General features: G+C 41.1%; 1 protein-coding gene across 2 annotated transcripts; it reads left to right on the top strand.

Moving 5' to 3' along the window:
- The first annotated feature begins 1141 nt into the window (after positions 1-1141).
- tent4a (terminal nucleotidyltransferase 4A) lies at positions 1142-20890 on the top strand. Of its 2 annotated transcripts, none has more exons than XM_079656175.1 (13): positions 1142-2049; positions 5786-5909; positions 8189-8235; positions 8326-8446; positions 9706-9813; positions 13079-13207; positions 13427-13640; positions 14719-14845; positions 14940-15043; positions 15286-15446; positions 16549-16698; positions 17350-17403; positions 18018-20890. In XM_079656175.1, exons 1-13 carry the CDS (start codon positions 1382-1384, stop codon positions 18180-18182), a joined length of 2172 nt encoding a protein of 723 aa, XP_079512301.1. In that variant the 5' UTR covers positions 1142-1381; the 3' UTR covers positions 18183-20890. The 2 variants fall into 2 exon arrangements, with proteins under 2 accessions (XP_079512301.1, XP_079512300.1); XM_079656174.1 differs by having other exon boundaries at positions 17350-17517.
- Positions 20891-21207: the final 317 nt, after the last annotated feature.

Below are 21207 nucleotides of genomic sequence, written 5' to 3'. Positions count from 1 at the left end.
ACTCTTCTTCTTTTACATGCACACACATCCCAGAAGGTGCTGGTTATCCAGCCTGCCTCCGCTCCATCACCGAGCTTAATGGGCTGCGAGATGGCTGTTACTGGGCTGGGAGGCATAGAGAGCCTGGGATGATCAACACCACCTGCTGTGCATTGCCCCTTGGAAATGAGCATTTGGATTCACGGTCTGCAGAGTGCATCTCAAACAATAAAAAAGGAAAAAGATCCTGATCTCCATTTGCGATCAGAAAGTGAAAAGAACTATGATTTTCCTGTTGAATGCTGAGTTTTCTGCTGTTTGAATGTGTGTCAGCAGCATTTTGAGTGCCAGATGTTGCGATTATGGCCCCTATTTGAGATGATAACATCTCCTCTGTCGGATCTTAATTGCATTTTGTCGAAGTGTTATGTGTTTCTAATTCGTCAAACAGTTTAATGGTTAACTTCACAAAGACACAAGCTGTCTCTATCTTTCTGGCGTATCTGGGCAGACATACTGTATTCCCTCAAGTCCAAAATGGCTCTAAAATCCACAGCTATAGATGCACATAAATGCCTCACATTTTCTTATTTTAATGTAAATCTGTGCCAACATTTCAACATATATAAAGGATGCTGGATGTTAGTGTACAGTAGTAATAAATGAGCTTTTGCAAGAGCAAATGGACCACAGTGCCCACATACAAATTACAAGGAATTGTAAGTCGCTTTGGATAAAAGTGTCAGCTACAGTAAATGCAATGTAATTGGTAATTCTATTGGCAGTTTATCATCAAATATATTTTTTTAATGTATTTTCTAGTTCATGTTCAAAAAGTATTTTGTTTTCTATAACAGTAGATTATTGATGTATAGATGTTATCATTTGTAAATTGTAATACTGTATGTCATTATGGTCATGCCAATAAAGCTATTTCAATTCAATTAAAAAAGACAGTATAGTGTTCTTCTGCAAGAGCCATTGGACCACAGGGCTGATACACATTTACGATTTACCTTGGATTTAATTACTTGTTTTTCAATTAAATATTTATCGAATTAAAATTCAAATATGTACGATGTGCAATTCATCACCCGGCCGGAGAGAGATGAAGGAGTGGGCGTAGTCATCGTTTAAGAAACCCACCATACAGCGCATGCGCATGGATTTGAAGACAATACGCCATATTGAATTCCCGTAGGAAACGGCTAGCATTTTTTCCCCCGGCAGCTAGCGGTGTGTAAATGGGACAGTTTATCATTCCGGTTTAATGCTTAAATTCTCTTTTCATTATCTGGCACAGAGCAGCGACATTTGCAAGGGACACCAGGGGAGCATATTTTAAAACGGGGCTTTTGTGTGGTAGTAACGGGGGGCGGGTTACCAGAGAAAAATAAGTTGAATGGATCCGAGGGTAGCTTGGATTCAGCCGGAACAGAAAGGACCTGCGAACGCCTTATGGATGCACGTCTGGGAGACCTCTCAGGGAACACGGACCCTCTCCTCCGCCCAGCACCAGAATTACAACCAGTGTGTGAAATACGCTGCGTTGGGGGTTTTAAAAAATGTGGCTTCTAGCAAGAGCAGCAGCAGCCATCAGAGCATCACTAGCACTGCGATTTCCTCCCTGGATTTAAGGCTGTCCAACGACAACTCCACCGCTGAACCAGAGGAGAAAACCTTGCTACAGAAAAGGGGAATCTCGTCCACCACGGCGTTGCAGGAGTTCCGCACCCCTTCCAGCTGTGAGAGGACTATGGGTGGAAATGTAACAGGCAATATTAATAATACAAATAAAAACGTCGGGGGTGCCAATTTCCTCCTCCACGGCATGGATAATAATGTCTATCAGCTCCCGGCTTTCCAGCAGCTTTGCATGAAGCGCCATCAGGTTCACCCCTCCGTACCTGAAAACCCCACACACAATCACCATCCAGGCCGGAGGAAAAGTGACAACAAAGCGAGCACTTATGGGATGAATTACTTGCTTTCAAACTGCACTAATGGTAATTATACGTGCACTTCTTGGACGCCATGGAAGACGAGGAAGTACAGCCCTGGGGTCCTGGGGTAAGTGATCACTGCTCGGGGGTTTAAAGGGGTTAAATGTACAGCATCAAGATCAAAAAGGTCAGAAAATGTACATATGTGTTTAAACAATTCCAATTTGGGATCGATCAAGTATTATCTTATTTGTTATTTATTATTCCCACAGCGGGGATATTTAAAAAGTGACATAGCCGGTTAAATAGACAAGCAATGATATTTAAAAAAAAAAGCACGCCTTAGAATTTAATTAAATGAAGACAAATAAGTACACAACCATGGCTAAAATAAACTGTTGTAGTAGCAGTTTGAAATAGCTTATTGACATAAATAACATATTAGATTACATATTTGTCTTTTGGTTTGATTGGTTAAAAGTTGCTTGAAAATTCTAAATACATATTTGTACAATATTATGGCTCATAAAACGCAATAAAGATATGTATTTGCTAACACAGTTAATGCTTTGTACGACATTGCAGTTTAAACTGGAGTTGGGCTGTTAGCTTTATAGCTGACAAGCTACCGTTAGAAACGCCGACAAAACCGGAAGTGCTCGGATGTTCTACTTGAAGTTTGAATTTAGCCGTTAAGAAATCACAAAATAACAACAAACTACTGAGAAGTGAGATTAAAAAGCAAGCGTTTTTGAGGAGTTTATAATAGTGTCTTTCAATACAACAACACTTTTTATTTAAGTGTTTTATCTAAAGGGTGATTTATTTAGAAGGTTTTAACCGGATATGTTGCTCTTCAGTCGGTTTGTTAGCATGATGTGGCTAAGGTTAGCTAACGGTTATCTCTTTTGTCTCAACATTATTTTAAATTTCGAAAGCTTATGCACAACAGTGTAGTCACGGCAATGAACATCTTAAGTCACAGGCTCCTCCAGCAATGCCACATAAAATAAATATAAGCCACACAACTAATTTAAAATAACTTAAAATAGTGCTTGAAGAAACAGAGTATAAATAGAATAGTGCTATATGTTGCAAGACCAATGTGCAAACTAATGCATGGGAAGAGAACGATAAACATGTTAAATAAAATACCAAAATCGAAATGTTGCAATGAATGTAGTAAGTAACCAGGGAAATGCAGGAGTCTACATACATACATGTTAATAGAATAACATAAACAGAATGTCAAATTTTAAATACTGTACAATGGAATACATTCTGCATTAAATTTAGGGAAAAGGCACATTTTAAAGTGGTGTTATTTTTAAAATACTACAACAAGCCTGGGTGTTAGCTAAAGGGGTTGGATAACCCTCAAGTGACATGTAATGCAAGTAACATGACAAATCATGTTGGGTGAAGTACAAAGTATTATAAAATGAAATACTTAAGTACACTATTTGAGTAAATGTACTTAGTTACTTAAGCGGTTACCAATTTAATCACAAATGTAACAACTTTCCAGAAAGAACCGTTTAAACTTGTGTTGTTATAAAATACTACAACTAGCCTTGGCGTTAGCTAAAGGGGTTAGATAACCCTCAACTTGTGTAATGTTGGGTGAGGTAAAATGAGCAGTTCATTCATCCCAGGCAGTCTCCTATGGGCCTGTACTGTTTCTAATGTATTGCTTTATTTAGTCAAATAAATACATTAGCTTGCTTTGGGAGTATAGAAAACAACTTTCTTTAAAGGATGATCTGGTTTATTGTATATTCCAGCCTTTTCCACTCCATTTTTTCATACTTTAGTGAAGTAAAACCGTTTTTCAGTAAGTTAAGTTATTTAGATCTTAAACATAAAAGTTGCAGTCATATTTAACTAACTTATTCCAGGTTATTTTACATGTAGCTTTCACTTAACAACACTTAAATAACACATACTGCAGATGGAAATAAACTATGAGCTGAAATCTGGCATAAATCATCTCTTTTCTTTTCTAAGATTAATGTATTTGTATGCATGGTCCTTGTTCAAATACATACATAAATTAATGATCAGACAGAATAGGACCTAAAGTAAATACACTTTCGCTAAAGGAAGGGGAAATTAATGCAATGCAATACAAATGTATTGGTACATAGTTTAAGTACATTAACTCTAGTATAGGTTTTACCTGGATTGTATATCTAAAGCTGTATTTAACTTTTTCCATTGTGGTATTTTTATAATGGATCGGTAGGTGTAATATACCTGCATAAGACCCTCATTGTTAATGTAGTAAGAGTTTTATAATTAAATGAAAGGATTGTCTTAGTTTAATGTTATAAGGGTGATTATTTTGCTCTTGTAAAAACCTTCACCCTAAACGGATGACCAAGGAACTTCAACATGTGTTGCATGACCTTGTGATATTTGTAATGGCTGGTTGCACCCATCTGGGAATTTTCTGTACAAGGAATCGGTGTCGGTCATGAAAGCATGTTCCCTGCTTGATGCTTAGTATCCTAAAAACCCTAAATCCTAAAGACACTGAACAACATTAAAGTTATTAATGATATTTTCCTGCTATTAGAGGATAACATATGTTCTTTTCTTTGGTTGTTTGTATTTGTGCAAGTATTTTTCTGATGCACGTTTTGGTTTGCGCACTTAAAGTAGTTTCCCTCAGGGGTATACTTTGAAGTCCTACATAGAGGGATCTCCTCTTAAAATTGCACATTTAAATTAAAGTGTAGTTATGTTGTATAATATTGCAATGATCCGGGATTAGGTTAATAGAAAAATAGTTTTATGTAATTCATTCTTTAACACTGGACCCTAAAGTTAAGGAGAGGAGATGACACACTAGTTTGTAAGGGCTAGCTAGAGCAGCAGTTTATTTTGACTGTGGGGGGCCCAACAACCAGCAAGCCCTCTGTAATCACTGGACTATTGGCATGGATACGCCCTGGCCTGCTGGCAGAGAGTTTCCCCAAAGAGTGGCCACATGGGCAGACTGCATTTCCTTCAGGCGCTGGTAATTGATTGTGACAGTCTCCCTGTTCTGTCTCCCTGTTCTGTATTTCACACTGACATCATGGCATGCTTTCCTAGAAAAAAATGAATGGCCTCGGGGTTGAACAGAGTTCCACTGTTCGGAGGCATTTGACTGGTTGGAAATCTTTACATTATATGCAGCCCCACAAAACAATATCAGCAACCACAATAAGGCTTGGGACCTCCGGCATGCTAAGGCTGACATGGCCCTCATTGTTTTAGCAAACCCTCTTCCATGTCCTCTGAAAACCGTAAAGGTGTGTTATACCTCTTTCTTGATGACACTGATGGTGAGATAAGATTGTTTGTTTCTCCCTTTACCATGACCATTTATGTTCTGTCTTATTTGTGGGTTAGTGCCTGGTTACAGTTTCTGTACTTGATGGGACACGTTTCTACATTGAAAAGATAGGCTTTGTCTCAAAATATATGCCACCTTTAGAAGTACAAGAACTCGCTTGTGTTTCTTAAGAAACAATTTTGACTTGAATGAAAGAACAGCTCATGGTTTCACACAGTTGTAATTCTGAAATAACATTCAGGGCAAAAATGTGTTGCTTTGCTTCCCTGTCGCTGGCATCATGCGGGTTAACCAGCACAGTGATAACAAGGGAACTTATCTTGGGCCACCTGGAAAGAGTTTTATTTTTCTTTAGAATATTAGCCAGATATGGTGTAACAATAAAGTAAGTGTGTAGCTGTTCATGCATTTGCAATATGAAATAGTCCTGAGCAAGACTCCTTAGCATACTAGTGTATGTAGCATAGCGTAGCATTACTGTTGGGAATAACTGTTATCTTTAATCTTCCTTTCTTTCCAGACTCCACGAGGAGGTGATTGACTTCTACAACTTCATGTCTCCTCGCCCAGAGGAAGCAGCTATGAGGAAGGAGGTGGTGAACCGGATAGAGATGGTCATCAAGGAGCTGTGGCCAACTGCAAATGTAAGACACACACACACACACACACACACACACACACACACACACACACACACACACACACACACACACACACACACACACACACACACACACACACATACACACACACACAAAAACTCGGTCCGTTTATCAGGATCAATTTCCCCCCTTTCAAATTTGTTATATCTAATGGCGCATTTCCACCGCAGGCCTCGCTCAACGGTTTTGTTAGGCCCTGTTAGGCCCAGCTCACTTTAATGCTGCGCTTCCATTACAGTTTAGGAACTGGGGTAGTATCTGTAGTAACGCAGTGTATCCGTGACGTCATCTTCAATGAGCACCCCAGAAAAACAACATCAGCTGTTAGCTGTTAGCACTCAGACCTCACAGCTCCTCATATCTGTTCAGAAACTAGACAAAAGTTAAACAAGTCCAAACCACAGAGTGTCTGTGTCATGGCGAATACAGTCGCTGGTTTATTTATGTCTGTATAGGCCGTTGTTGTGAGTGTGGACGGTCGGAGCATATACAACGTTAGCTTAGCCGATCTCCATTCAGAAAACAAGCATTTTAAAAGGTTTTTCGCCTGCCGTCTGTCTGCAGATATGTCAAAGCATTAATTCATGGTTTTTACTAACCAGTATCAGTATGTTGTTACTTCGGCATCATTTTGAAACGTGTATTACAATTAAATCACGGTCAAATATGTTCATCTTGTTGTAGTTGTAGCCCCCTTGCCAGCGATTCTCTCTCTAGTTGAGCAAACCCAGCCCGACTCAGCCCTGTTTGTTGGCCCCGATAGAACCAAGATTTGGTCGGGCCAGAAAGAAGGTGAAAAAGTAGCCCCGCAACCAAAAACGGGCCCGGCACGACACGGCACGCTTAAACCGCGCTCCGTGCCATGGAAGAAATGCGCCATTAGAGAGCAGTCTCTTAAATCATGCAACCCACTCTAAGGGGAGAATTATTGGCACACACGCACTAACTCTGATCTCAGATTGCTTCTAACTCTTTGTTGAGATTGTGTGTTTTAACACTCTTTTAAAGTTGAGAGTGTCTGTTCAAGATAACACCAACGTATTCCTTGTTTCTATTCGGTTTTCAATTCCTTCAGTGCTTGCAGAAATGAATTTGAGTTAGAATTGTCGTGAGACACTTTACTCTCCTATTCCTGCTTTGTATTCTATTCAACTTAAAGGCGCAGTTGGACACTTGGGGAGATGTGCTTATTATGCTTTGTTTCTCAGAGTGATAGGAGTAGCTTTTGAAGCAATATGTGGAGGTGATCATTGAAATACAGTATTTTTCTAATGACAATGGAGCAGGCGTAAAATCTGAATGACTTGTAGAATCCCATGTTCCCTGAGCAAGGCAGTCCATTGAACTGACTAGGTTATCTTATTTCACAATTTATGGGCTGTCTGTCACTCCAGATACCCAAATGTATTATGCAAAAGAAAGGAAAAAGTCTGTTTTTCATGACAATATATGATAATATACACTGTAATATAGTATAATATATAATAAGTGATATTGCACAGATAAATAGTTAATGCAGAGATATTTATGCTAACTGCAATTTACAACTGCAAAATAACAACGACAGAGTAACAAATAATAAGTAATTTCATCAAAAGTAATTATAAGTCAGTTTGTCTCACGTTGCATATTCAGAGTTGGTGATGGAGGGTCCTGCAGTAGTTTGTGGAGTGCAGAGACGTAGTGTTAACGTAATGCCCCCTTCATTACCTCATCATGTGAAACATGCGCAGTGCTGATTGGTTGGCTGCCAGTCGTTCCCTCTTCCTCTGAGCCTGACTGTCAGGTAAATGGATCAAGACCCTGATTTGTACCAGCCTCCCTTTTCATCTCAGCCTATTAATCCTGGCCTGTCTTTGTGCCATTGCCTTGTCGTGTTTACCAGATGGAAAGGAAAAGAACTCTGCTTCCTTTTGGATATCTTTCGCAGGCAGCCTCCACACACTGCATTTTTCCCTTAGCTGTTGTTTACTTAATTTGGTAGTTTACTTCACTTGTTAGCGTTTACTGTCTCTAAAGTGGAAAGTGGAAATACCTAGTTCCTAATAGTTTGAGACAGATTAATAAATCATCTCGACAAATGAGCTATTGCACGATACAGTATCTGTACTTTCAAAATGAAGCCAAACTCATTATATTTAGAATGTGATAAGAAGGGCTATGAAATGCCAGTGCCTTTTATTTGTATTTCTTTCTTTTCTTCAACTACTCATCAGTTTGGTAATTGTTTTGTAATATTTCTTCAACATTGTTTTTTCCAGGTCCAAATATTTGGCAGCTTCAGCACAGGGCTGTACCTTCCAACCAGGTAAGACCCTCATGATATGTTATTTAAAAAAACATAGAATATTTTTATACCTGTTCAGTAATTCAACATTCGGACTGGTTTTGCCCTCAGTGACATTGACCTGGTGGTGTTTGGGAAGTGGGATCGACCCCCGCTGCAAGACCTGGAACAAGCCCTTCGCAAACATAATGTGGCAGAACCTTTCTCCATCAAAGTGCTGGACAAAGCTACGGTGAGTAACCAGAGCACTTGAATGTCTTCATATTGAGTCCCTAAATAAAACCGCACTTGTTTTCCACATCAGATATCCATCAAACACGAGCGTATTTGATCAAATAACGGTTAAATATCCCATTTTCATTGATCTGGCACATATCTTAGTTTTATTCTTCCAAGTGAATAATAGAATGTTAGTCACAGTAAATGCGGGACCAGTTGTAACAAACCCAGGCAAAGCTTAATTTGGCAGAAGTTATTACATCCCTAGAAAAGTTCCTCTGGACTTCAAACAGTCCGTTGGATGTCTAAAGCTTTGGCTCAATTACTATTTTATGTCCATGGAAAAATGGACATTAATTAAGAGTCTTCCATCTGTTTGCGTGATTAGTGGCACTCGGCCAGTGGAGTGGTCATTTCCCCTGCTCAAATGTAAATACACAGTTCATAGTGTTTGTACAACATTATAGATTTTAACCGTCATGGTTTTAACATACAGAAAATGCTTGGATTTGATTATATTCCTTGACAAATGCTAGGTTTCTAACATAGTATGGTGTTCCATCTACACAATCATTCATGTAAACCTAAAATATTTCAAATGAAACGGCCCTGTTCGTCATTTGTTTGTTGTATCCCGGCGTCTCCATATCTGACTACAGCTAGCTAAGCATTAAATAATCAGGATCAAAACTTTCAATAATATATTAATTTGGGTCAACAGCTGATGAATACACAAAGTGACATGAGAAGAAACGAGTTCTGTTACAAAAAGAAGCTTTCAAAGCCACACTCAAGATGGGATGATAATGGCTTTAAGACGTTGACACCTTTTTAAGGTTAACATAGCTGGAAAAGTGTTTAGATTTTAAAAACTGTACACCTTAGTATTACAATAGCGCCGTATACTAGTTCAACACACAATGCTCCACTGTGAACTGCCTGTTATTTGAAGGTTTCTTTTTCTATTTAAAGTTAAACCCAAGTATGTCTGCAAAAAATGCATATAATATGTCACACCCACTCAACCCCCCAATGGTATGGTAGCTCTGTTACATGCACCATCATCATGTGGCGTCGTGTGCACACAAACAAGCTAACCACAGCTTGCTTAAATGCTGTCTGTACTGACATGATAATAAGTAGCTAATGGCTGAATTTTAAATTTTTGGATTAGCATTTGCGTCCTCAAGGCTGTCTGTTGGAACATGTTTCCTTTTTTGCCTCATCACACAGAGACTGTTTGCCAATGTATGTCACCCTTTCTGCCTGCAGGTGCCAATCATCAAGCTGACAGACCAGGAGACGGAGGTGAAGGTGGACATCAGCTTCAATGTGGAGACTGGTGTCAAGGCGGCGAGTTTCATTAAAGGTTATGTTAAGGTGAGAAATACATTTATCGCCTGTCAGGATGTGCAGCTCACAGGTGCGTGTGTTATCGTAGTGATATTTCATTTAAAAATCAAAAATCAGAAATGGGGTTTATTGCCAGGTAGGTTCACACGTACGAGGAATTTGACTTGATGTCATGGCGCATACATAAAAATAAAAAAAGTACACAGATAGCAAACTATATTAAATCAATTATATTCATCAAATCAGACCAGAAGGCATCAAATCACGCAAAGGAATCCATTGCATTTTTAAACCAGATAGGGAATTGAAGTCTTCATTGACTACAGGAAATCCACAATACAAGCAACAAATAGATATGTAAGAAGAGAACAGAAAAATGTCATGTAGACATATTTAAATAAAGACCACCAGACGAGTCACACAATTACTATTTTTACAGCGGCGTCTAAATAGAGAACTGTAGAAGTTCCCTGTGAATCAGAGAGCACTTTAAAGCATTACACTTCATCTGGCGTTGGCACATCTCATTTCCAAAGTGAAGCTGGAGCAGACCCCAGCAACCGTGCTCAGAATAATCTCCACTTAACTCAGTACTGTTTTGCTGCTGAAAAACCTCGCTGCCAAATCAACTCGGCGGAGGTGAATTCCTCCCCATGGCTCTAACAAAATTCCTGCGGAAGGTGGATCTCTGCTCACTTCAGTCACGGTTATAGTAGCTAATGCACGAGAGGAATTCCAGGAGCTGGCGTTTCAGCTTTTGGCTCTTCTCCCCCTTTGTTGTTGTTGTTGTTGTTTCTTTATGTATTATGCTCCTCTGGGAGTGCATGTCTGAGCTGGAAAGCCTCCTGTTGACATCCACTCCCAGCTTCAACCCACTGAAAGTTGATGTTGCTAATGCATGGGTGTGACTGACTTGTCATTGAGAGGTCAGCTCAGAGCTAATCCTCACATGTCAGATTCCCACGCAGCCAGTTGGAGTCTATCTCCCAGCATTACTTCTCTAAAAGCATATTTGAAAAGTCAACCAAGCCCCGCTGCTCCACTGGCGCGCACACACACACACACACACACACACACACACACACACACACACACACACACACACACACACACACACACACACACACACACACACACACACACACACACACACACACACACACACACACACACACACTCTGCCAGAAGGTCATGCTCACTTTTCAATTGGAAAAGGAGAATATTTGTATTTCCCATTCCCGGGCCCTCAAGGGGGTTCAGCACGTTATTAAGTCACAGGCTCTAGGAAGCCCCATTTAACACATTACTTTAGTACGTTTGATCCTGTTGGACGCTAGAAAGAGTGATTCATGGATGGTGGAGTGGAGCAATTTACACAACACATCAATTGAAAGTTGGTTAGTCAGCTGTACTTTAAAAACAAGAATGAGATCACTGTGGTTTCAGCATAAACTGTGGTTTCAGCAGGGGTTTTCACTGGTTTGGCAGGATTAAAGCTTACTAAAAGAAAATCAAATAGGGATGACACATTATACGTATTATTATTATTATTAGTCACAGTTATTGCGAAAACATGACTATTGTAAGCTACCTTAGGTTTTTCCACTCTTCAGGCTGCAGGTAGTGCTGGTATATCAATTAGTACCATCAGTATTGGAACTTAATACTCAGAATCTTAACTTGAGTACAAGTAAAAATACTCAACTACAAGTAAAAGTACAAATCTATAAGCATCAAAATATACTAGAACTACAAAAATAAAAGTACTCATTCTGCAAATGCTAAATATTCCCACCCCTGGTGCTAAGTAAAGCATATTGTAATTATTTTTACAATAATGTGAATTACTTGCTGTTCAATTTGAATATAGTCTTATCCAGGGGCAGATCTACGGGGGGGGCAAGGGGGGGCCCTAAAACTGTAGAAACAAGTCTGCACTATGTCCACAAGCAACGAAACAAGCATTACATGAATACAAAGCGAATCATTTTAAATATCATCTTAGGCCCGTTAAAAACGGAGCTACGGCCCTGCATTAAACTGACCGCAGCTCACACAGCTGCAGAGAGACCGAGCTGTCCCAGCACCTGAAGGTGGATCAGCTTCCCCTCGAGCATTTCCCCTTTTATTTATTTTTTACTAAAGACGAGAGCTTGAAACAAAATATTAATAAAACGCTGCTTTTCGAATTGATGGCGTTTAACAGACGGTTGCTGTTTGGGGCGTTACGATACAAAATACTACGCAGGCAGCGCTACCTGGGAGATCGATCACTTTTATTTGCTAAACTATGCGGTACTATTAAATCCATGTAAATTACACGTCACAGCAACGAGGCCAGATCAATGAAACCAGGATACATCCTTTACCGTCAACTGGGTCTAAACACAGCTGCCTGTGTGCGTTTGATAAATACTTTCTGATTTTATATTGACTATAGGCTATGCTACTTATCAGCTACATGGCCCTAACGTGTAAAGTTATAAAAGCATTTGTACCAGTGCTTTTCCCAAGAGTAGCTGGAGTGAGTCAACAACAACAAAAAGACATATCTGAGAAATGATCAGGATGAACAGAAAGAGGAAAAGGAAAAGAGAGTTCACTGAAGACACCAGGAGGGTCAGAGCAGGAGGAAGCCAGGAGGAGATGAAGACATTAGTGAAGAAGAAGAAATGTATGTGAGGAATAAAGAGGAAGTGTCAGAAAGAGGGACAGAGGCAGGGATCAGGAGGCAGATGAGACTCCAGCTGGACCACATGGTATGTTTGTATTCTCCTTGCATACATATTCCATCACAGCAGCACAATCTAGCAGCTCTTAGTATTGACATATTTATTGAAATGTGTTGCTGCACAGGTCACCTTTAGCTCTCTTAAGAGATGGGTGATGTCATTTGTGTACTTAATTATTACTAAGTACTTTGACTGTACTTACAGTAAACAGAATTCTAGGGTACCATGAGTATTTTCTGCTGTTTTATACTATATTTGAGTTTGTCTGAACACCTTGTTTCTCTTGTGCATTAAGAACACGTTCGTTAGGGCATGATTTAACCACGTACTGTCCGCCACCCTGGCAGGACCTCTGCCACCCCATGTCAAATGTTCTTGAACTGCCACTGGTCTTGTCCTATCTCAAGCTCATTTAATTCTTCACAACTCACTAGACACCCCCACTCTTCCTCATTGACTACAAATGGAACCGGGGTCAAACAGACATCCTCTCTTTCGTTACCTAATCCAGAGGTTGACAGATAAAGTGTTGTCATACCTGACTCTTCTTCCTCCCTCAGATGTATCCCGTGCTGCCTTACCTGATCTTTGTCCTGAAGCAGTTCCTGCTGCAGAGGGATCTTAACGAAGTCTTCACCGGGGGAATCAGCTCCTACAGCCTCATCCTCATGGTCATCAGCTTTCTACAGGTACAGGAAGATGCAGACAGCTCCCTGAAAAATACATATGATGTAAAAGAAGTAGCCCAGTGCAGGATGTGCTAGCTAATGAAAGTAGCATTCATAGGAGAATTTGTAGTAGCACTTAGCTTCTGACATATCCAGTGTTAACAGACATCAATAGTAATCATTACTAATGCATAGTAATTATTTTTTTGTAATCAGTTCTCCCATTGCTCTTTCTTTCAGCTCCATCCACGTATCGACGCCAGGAACCCCAACGAGAATTTGGGCGTGTTGCTGATTGAGTTCTTTGAGTTGTACGGCCGCCATTTCAACTACTTGAAAACAGGGATTCGTATCAAAAATAGGGGCGGGTACTTGGCCAAAGAGGAGATCATGAAGTCCATGACAAATGGATACAGACCATCCATGCTCTGCATAGAGGACCCGCTGCTCCCAGGTGTGTGTGTGTGTGTGTGTGTGTGTGTGTGTGTGTGTGTGTGTGTGTGTGTGTGTGTGTGTGTGTGTGTGTGTGTGTGTGTGTGTGTGTGTGTGTGTGTGTGTGTGTGTGTGTGTGTGTGTGTGTGTGTGTGTGTGTGTGTGTGTGTGTGTGTGTGTGTGTGTGTGTGTGTGTGTGTGTGTGTGTGTGTGTGTGTGTGTGTGTGTGTGTGTGTGTGTGTGTGTGTGTGTGTGTGTGTGTGTGTGTGTGTGTGTGTGTGTGTGTGTGTGTGTGTGTGTGTGTGTGTGTGTGTGTGTGTGTACTGACATATCTATCTTCCACCTGAAATACAAAAGTTACCAAGGGTATTTATTACCTTTTTTTAATAGCTGCATTGTAAAAAAACTGATTACAATCACTTTACTCTGTAAAAAAGGACAAAGAAGAATAAACAAAATGTTTACCGTTATTGTAACCAAAGTGTTAAAACTGTGTCACTCAGTGCCATGTCATTTTGTTATTTGATTTAAAGAGGAGGCGTGATCAACAGATAGACTTTATAGACCTAGAGATTCAGTGTACTTGTAGAAATGTGCCCTTTTGCCCTTTTCACCAGCCACCTCCGAATGTACTGAGGAATACTTGACCTATATGAGCACACATGTTCATATCATTTTATACAATGTATCAGGATTTGAAAAATCCCCATTTTGGGGACATCTGGTGGTAGTTTAAAAAAAATAAAGATAGCACACAGAGTAATAAAAGAAACACATAGACAGCACCTGGATGTTAGTGCTTTGTACATAAACAACCCTATGCCATTACATCATTTGAAAGATGCTAACCTTTTTAACAAATCTGCATAATGGCTTTAATGTCAATGGTTCACACAGTTTGGCAAATGTTTGAAGTTGATCCCTGAGTTCAATAAAGCACTACATAAACCAAACTAATGATTTTGAGTGAGTCTAGCAAGTGAGCAAGCGTGGAGTTAAGAATAACTAAATGAAAGCTTGAGTGGCACACCGCGTACTTAGCCATCGTTCCCCAGAAGTATTAACTATTGTGTTGTTGTGTATGTCTTTGCTCCATGCAGGTAATGATGTGGGGAGGGGCTCCTATGGTGCCATGCACGTCAAGCAGGTGTTCGACTACGCCTACATCGTCCTGAGTCACGCCGTGTCCCCGCTCGCTCGCTCCTACCCCAACAAAGACTCTGAAAGGTTTCTACTCAATGCATTCAACAGTTTAAAACAAGATGCCCTGGATAAAAGTTGTGCTCTTTTTTAAAAACCCATCTGTTTCTCCGTCCTGCAGCACCATGGGGAGGATCATCAGGTTGACCCAGGAAGTGATCGACTACAGGGAATGGATCATTAAGAAGTGGGGGGGCAGGGATCTGGTGCGAACAGACAACAGAGGTACGATCCCTCAGACTTTAATATGGCATTTTATAACGATGAGGGAAGAGTGCTGTACGTCATTAAGGCTGTAGGGGGAGTACAGAGTAAATCATGTTATGCCTATAAATGTTTTTTTTGTTAAAATCTAATCTTTTTATTGAGTTTTAAGAAGAAAGGTATATAACGGTTAAAACGTTCGTACATTTTACCCATTTTTTTTTTTAATAGTATAGTTAGTAAAATGTCTTTGTTGTTTGCAGTTTCCCCTCCCAAGGAGCCAGAGCCCAGTGGGGGGGTCGCGCTGGAGGAGCAGCAGAGGGACTCGGGGTCTCCCCACAGCGCAGACTCCCCCATGTCCATCTCCAGCCCCCAGCAGCACTCCTCGGCCTCCTCCGTCTCCTCACTGTCGGGATCAGACAACGTAAGAAAGCACAAACTGTAGAAGCACTCGAATGATAGTCACTGTCATGTTTTGGGAGTATTTCCATCTTTGCATTTAGTTTCTGTGCTCCTTCTGAAAAATGTGCTATACGCTTGGTCTTAACACACCGTGACCTTACGAGACAATATTTGTCATTTAAAATAAATCCCGTATATATAATGATGTCTGCAGACAACACTGGTGGTGGTATGGTAATGGTATGAAACAGGGATGTCCCGATCACCTTTTTTTGCTCCCGATCCGATTCCGATCATTTGATTTTGACAATTTGCCGATACCGATTTTTCCCGATCCGATCTTTATGCAATGCATTAAGAGAAAAAAAAAAAAAAAGCATTCAAGTCGTCCCTTAAAGTTATTTTTTTATTTAAATTGGATATTCTATCCAACATGGATATAGCTTCTTTCTTTCACAGCAGCATTGGATCAGTTCAGTTGTGCAGCTTTGGATCAAAACAAAATAAAGCTTATCAGTACTCGTTAGCTTACTGCTACAATTAGACACTGCGCCCTGCCCACTCTGTTGCTAGATTTGAGAGAAATAAGCAACCAGGTCTATGAAAACAAGCCCCAAAGAAGCAACACATACATGATGTTGTGTAATTTGAAACCAAAACTAAGGCCTAAGGATGACTTTAAGACTTGAACACGGTCATTTTTGTTTTGTAACATTGAATACAGAAAATATATATATATTTTCTTTTTTAAAGAATCCCAATCCCCGATTTTTTTTCTCCCGATTCCGATCTTCTGAAAATCACGTGATCGGCTCCGATCCCCGATCACGTGATCGGATCGGGACATCTCTAGTATGAAACATCAAAGACTAACCGTTGCCTAACCAGTTTTACCTCTGATATACACAACTACAGTTCGATGTGATGAACCACTTGACATCCATCATAATGTATAAACACTGCCACCCACCTGATGAAGCTACATGCAGCTTAACCTTTTCCATACACTCCGACCTATCAAACAGAAGCACGTCCCATTTGGATCTAATTATACTGTGGTATTTAAACGGAGACGTGCAGGAGTGACATACTCATTATCTCTTCTTTTTGGTGTCGTTTGAAAGGACTCGGACTCAGCGCTGCCGTGTCCCGTCCCTCCGCCCACCATGCCACCTTTCCCGTCTTTCCCGCCTATGGGGATAGCTCTGCCCCCGTGCCTCAACATGAAGCACGGCATGGGGGGGCACCACCTCCTCCTGCATCCAGGCTCACAGGTAGGCATGCTGGGTATGCTACAGCCACCAGGGGTGACACTTAACGTAGACCAGTGAGTCCATTTTGGTTACTTCAGTGAGATGAACCCAAAATGAACATATGTTGCTTTGATTTCATTGCAATGAATGTTTCCAAAATATCTTCTCAATGATATAAATTAGAATATAAAAAGTATTGTTTTGTCAAGTCTATCCAAAGTGGGAAAGCAAAACGTTTTGAAATGCTTTGTTTCTGAATGGAGATAAGAGTTATCATGCTAGGCTAAGCTATCATCGTAACTTCTCCATCAACCCTAAATATGTAGTCGTAGCTAAAGCCAGAAATGAGATTGAATCAAGAATAGCTAGCCATGGTTCCCAAGGTCCCTTAATGCTTGAAGGTCTTTGAATTCTGAACAAAAACATGATTAGACTTATATCAGTAAAAGTTATTGATATCTGCACATTTTATATAAGAAAGGGAATATTTTCTTATTAATCTTAAGGATGTTATTACCTTGCTTAGTGCCTCAATTTTGCCTTTTTAGGTCTTTGAATTTGAAGGAATTGTGCATTGAAAGTGCTTTAATTTGATATTTAACACGGTCGAGAAACCCTGCTAGATGTCGTTGCTCCCCCCCGTAACAGATCATTTCCCCCTCTGTCCCCCAGGCTCGCGTCCAGCTGCCCGGTGGTCTAGCAATGCACTCCATACCTGGCAGACAGGTGTGTATAGACACCGGACTCCCCCCCTTCTTCCACATGCACCCCCACGCCCACGCCCACGTTCATGTCCCCGCCCCCTCCTGCCCCCTGCCTCTGTCCAGCCACACACACAAGGTAGGCGCCGGATGCCACACACACACACACACACACACTCAAAATCACCATCAAGGCAAACTTTGTCACACACACACACACACACACACACACACACACACACACACACACACACACACACACACACACACACACACACACACACACACACACACACACACACACACACACACACACACACACACACACACACACACACACACACACACACACACTCAAACGCACCATCAAGGCAAGCTTTGTCTCACACACTCACACTAAAAAATGATGATCGATTAGAGCTTCATTTGGTTTAGTCCTTACAGCTTGCTGGCTTATTAAAGTATGACTAATATTAAATAATAACGTTTTATTCAAGAAAAACATAATAGAAGTGAATATATATATATATATATATATTTTTTTTAAACGTAATTTCTTTGCCTGTGCAACATCAGTAAATATATTAGAGATGTATTTATTAATTGTCTCTTCTCTAATCTCCCCCCCCCCTTCCTCAGAATGGCATCAAGTTCAACGTGAAGGGCTTCCACAACCCTCCGCTGGTCAGCAACCCCGTGCTGGTTAATCGCGGACACACACACACTCACTCTCACACACAGTATCACCGCAACACGTGGCGGCGCAGGAAGAGGGAGAGCCTCCCGGTTAGCCTCAGCAGATAGAAACCACTCCCCCCCCCCCCTCTTCTGCTCCCTTTTCTCTGGATGCAAACCCCCCGTCGGTCTCTGAGGAGGACGGACCGAGGACCAGCAGTTTCACCCCGGGCTGCCGCCACACAGAACGACAGCCCTCAGCATCTTCTTCCTAAAATCTCTACCTTTCCATTTCTGCATGACTTCTTTTAGGTTTTCAGTATTATGCTCCTTTCAGTATTTCTTCCTCATCTTGGTTTCAGGTCTCTCACTGTTATTGTTTTGTTCATTTTTGACTGACTTGGTGGTGACGCCGTTGCCAAGTTCACCTGACCTCGTCTGCAGCCAAGCTGCCTCTGGTTCTTTTTTTATATATTTTTTTTTACAGTTTATACTCTTAAGAACAAACGTTTCATTTGTGCAATAATGTTATTTTTCTTCCGGGAACTAAAGTAAATGCTTATTTAATTTTGTGTGTTTATATGTAAAGGCATTTTTATACAGTTGTATTATTTTTGTAGAGTTTTAAAATTTTGTTTACGAATCCTTTCCTGGGGCAGCCTCTCTGGAGTGTGTGTGTACCATAGTTGTTTATGTGAGTGTGTGCGCTGTGTTTCATCAGGTTGAGATGGACCCCCCCCATTCAGACCCCTCCTCCTTCTCTTCTCTCTGTTTAAAGGGATACGGAGCTTTTGCCTTTTATATTCCTTCCACTTTCCTTCGTCTGTCTTGTAGGAAAGGGGCGGGGTTAACAAGGAATTCCTCCTGGAAGTTTTTTCCTCAGCCCAGTTGGTCTAAGGCATCCTGGAGGGAAGTAGGGTGATGGGAAATTGCATCATGGGAAATCCTGAAAAACAAGAGCAGAGGGTGTAATTCTGATTTGGTCTATAAGAGCAGATTTAGCAGTGCCACCTTGAGAGTGTGTGTTTTTTTATCTCTCCGTAAGTGTGGATCGGTTGGCCATTTCTCTCAGAGGGGATTTTTAAGGGAACGTTTCCATACATCGCAGAATTTCGGCCTGTTAAACTTATGTCCTCTTTGTACGACATGTTGTAAGAGGGACCAAGAAGGCAACAGCGTTTCTGAATTAAGATTAGCGAAAGAGGGCCACAGAGAAATCCTCGTAGTCTCTCTGGTCGAGGGACCTATTTGTTGGAAAACTGATCCCAGCGCTGAGGCCAGCCCTTGTCCGCAGCTGTAAAAGAGCGCAGACCAACACTAAGATGCTCACGATAAGGTTTCCCCTCTATGCTCCCAGACAAAGGAGATGGAGGAGAGGAGGAGGGGGGTCATCCTGAACCAATGACCCCCAGTGAAAGGGAATTATATTTTGATTCCGTTCAGGAATCTTGTGTATATTTTGATTGCCAGGTACTTCCGCTAATTGTTTGCAATGCCTTTCTTTGTGTTTACTTGGAGTGTGTGTTCGTGGTTTCCTGTGAGACACACGCTGTCGAAGGCTGTGACTCGCCCCGAACACGACACACACGCTGGTGTTATTACTATGCAAGTGGATTATTCAGATTATGTGTCAACTCTTGTCTCTCCCTTTGGGTCTTTTTTCCCCTCCACATGACAAACACTGCTTCTTGGACTGATGTTACTGACTGTCAAGACTCGTAAGCCATCTCATGTGAAACACCCCCCCCCCCCCCATCGTTGTGTTTGTATGAAGGCCCCAAAATGTTTCAAAGTCTAGTTTTCTACATCTATCAGTCAAATGTAAGGAATGGAGGATGTTAATGTCGATGGTCTGGGTCTGTGTAGTGCGTGACAAAGTGAAACGTGTGTGAGAAAGACTCATGACTTAACACCAAGTTTTTTTTATTTTTTATAAATTAGACGGTTCATGAGCAGGTGCACCTCGAGAGCGACTGGCCCTCTGCAGGTGCACTTTAGAAAGTGTCCAAAAACAATTCTACAGTGCTGTTAAAATATTTACGTTGACCTTTTCTCTTTTTCAAACCATGGCAACTCTGTCCGTCAGTCAAAACTGCTCCTGGCATCAATTCTCAAATGAAGTCTTTCTGATTTGACCGCAGATGATGAGCTAATCATCAACTCTACCTTAACAAACCCCATTTTCATTCAATGATTTGACAAAAAGACAGCTTCCATCATCGCTTTGGTGCATGAAACTCTCAGTGACATGATATCCTAGCCCTTAAATAAATTGGATAAGAACCAGGATGTAGTTTCAAACTGCATCCCTGTCAGCCATGCTAGCTTTTAGAGATTAGAACAAGCATTGATTAAGAGGCTGGCAATACAATTGGTAAAAGACGGTTGTTGACAGATTAGTTGGCAGCATCTCCACAGCAAAGACTTGACATGCAGTATCCGAAGAAGTCTGTACGGATTAAAATCTCAGCGGTTTAGCTTGTGCTCTGATTCTCCAGATAAGTGTTAACGCCGGGTAATGGAAGCATCAGAGACAGCCGGGGCCGTTGAGATTTTAGCGCGCACACGTACACGTAGATGCAGTGATATACGACCCCTCGTTGCAACACAATGAGGGATTTTAAACTGGCGGCTGCTGTTTAGAGAGAGCGGCAGCCCCTCTTTGTCCTGGCTGATTCCTGTGAGCAGTGGCCCTCTGAATGCACACTAAGCTACCGGTGGACAGAGGGACCCACTGCCCAGCTTGTGGTTGGTTTTTTTTTGGTTGGTTTTTTGACATTTGTATGTAAATATATTTTTTTCTATTTTATTTTTTAATAAACATTTTAAAACTGCCAGTCAGTGGGTGTTTTTTTTAATTGACAGTGAAAAATAAGGGTGCTCAGAGCTACATTAAAGGTCCCATGTCATGGCCATTTCTACTGATCATAATTCCATTGTTGAGGTCTACTAAAATAAATTTATATTTAGCAATTGTCCAAACTCACATTGGTTTCTCACACAGTATCTCTGTATATAGTGTTGGGTAATCTATGGTAGGGCTAACCCATACAGTGGTGGGGCTCAAGTCAGTTGCTAAGGGGGCCCCCTGTGACTCTGTAGACCGTTTACATGCATAAAAACCTGCATAACACAAGGGGACGGGTAATAACCG

The sequence above is a fragment of the Notothenia rossii genome (genome assembly GCF_949606895.1).
Source record: "Notothenia rossii genome assembly, chromosome: 10".
NCBI lineage: Eukaryota > Metazoa > Chordata > Actinopteri > Perciformes > Nototheniidae > Notothenia > Notothenia rossii.
This window is presented reverse-complemented; position numbering and strand designations above follow the sequence as displayed.

What these genes read in the sequence shown, in the direction of transcription:
- tent4a (XM_079656174.1), top strand. Translation starts at nt 1,382, where the DNA reads ATGGATCCGAGGGTAGCTTGGATTCAGCCGGAACAGAAAGGACCTGCG. An exon ending in TACAGCCCTGGGGTCCTGGG is followed by an intron (nt 2,050 to 5,785) that starts GTAAGTGATCAC and finishes CTTTCTTTCCAG; the next exon opens with ACTCCACGAGGAGGTGATTG. An exon ending in AGAGGACCCGCTGCTCCCAG is followed by an intron (nt 13,641 to 14,718) that starts GTGTGTGTGTGT and finishes TGCTCCATGCAG; the next exon opens with GTAATGATGTGGGGAGGGGC.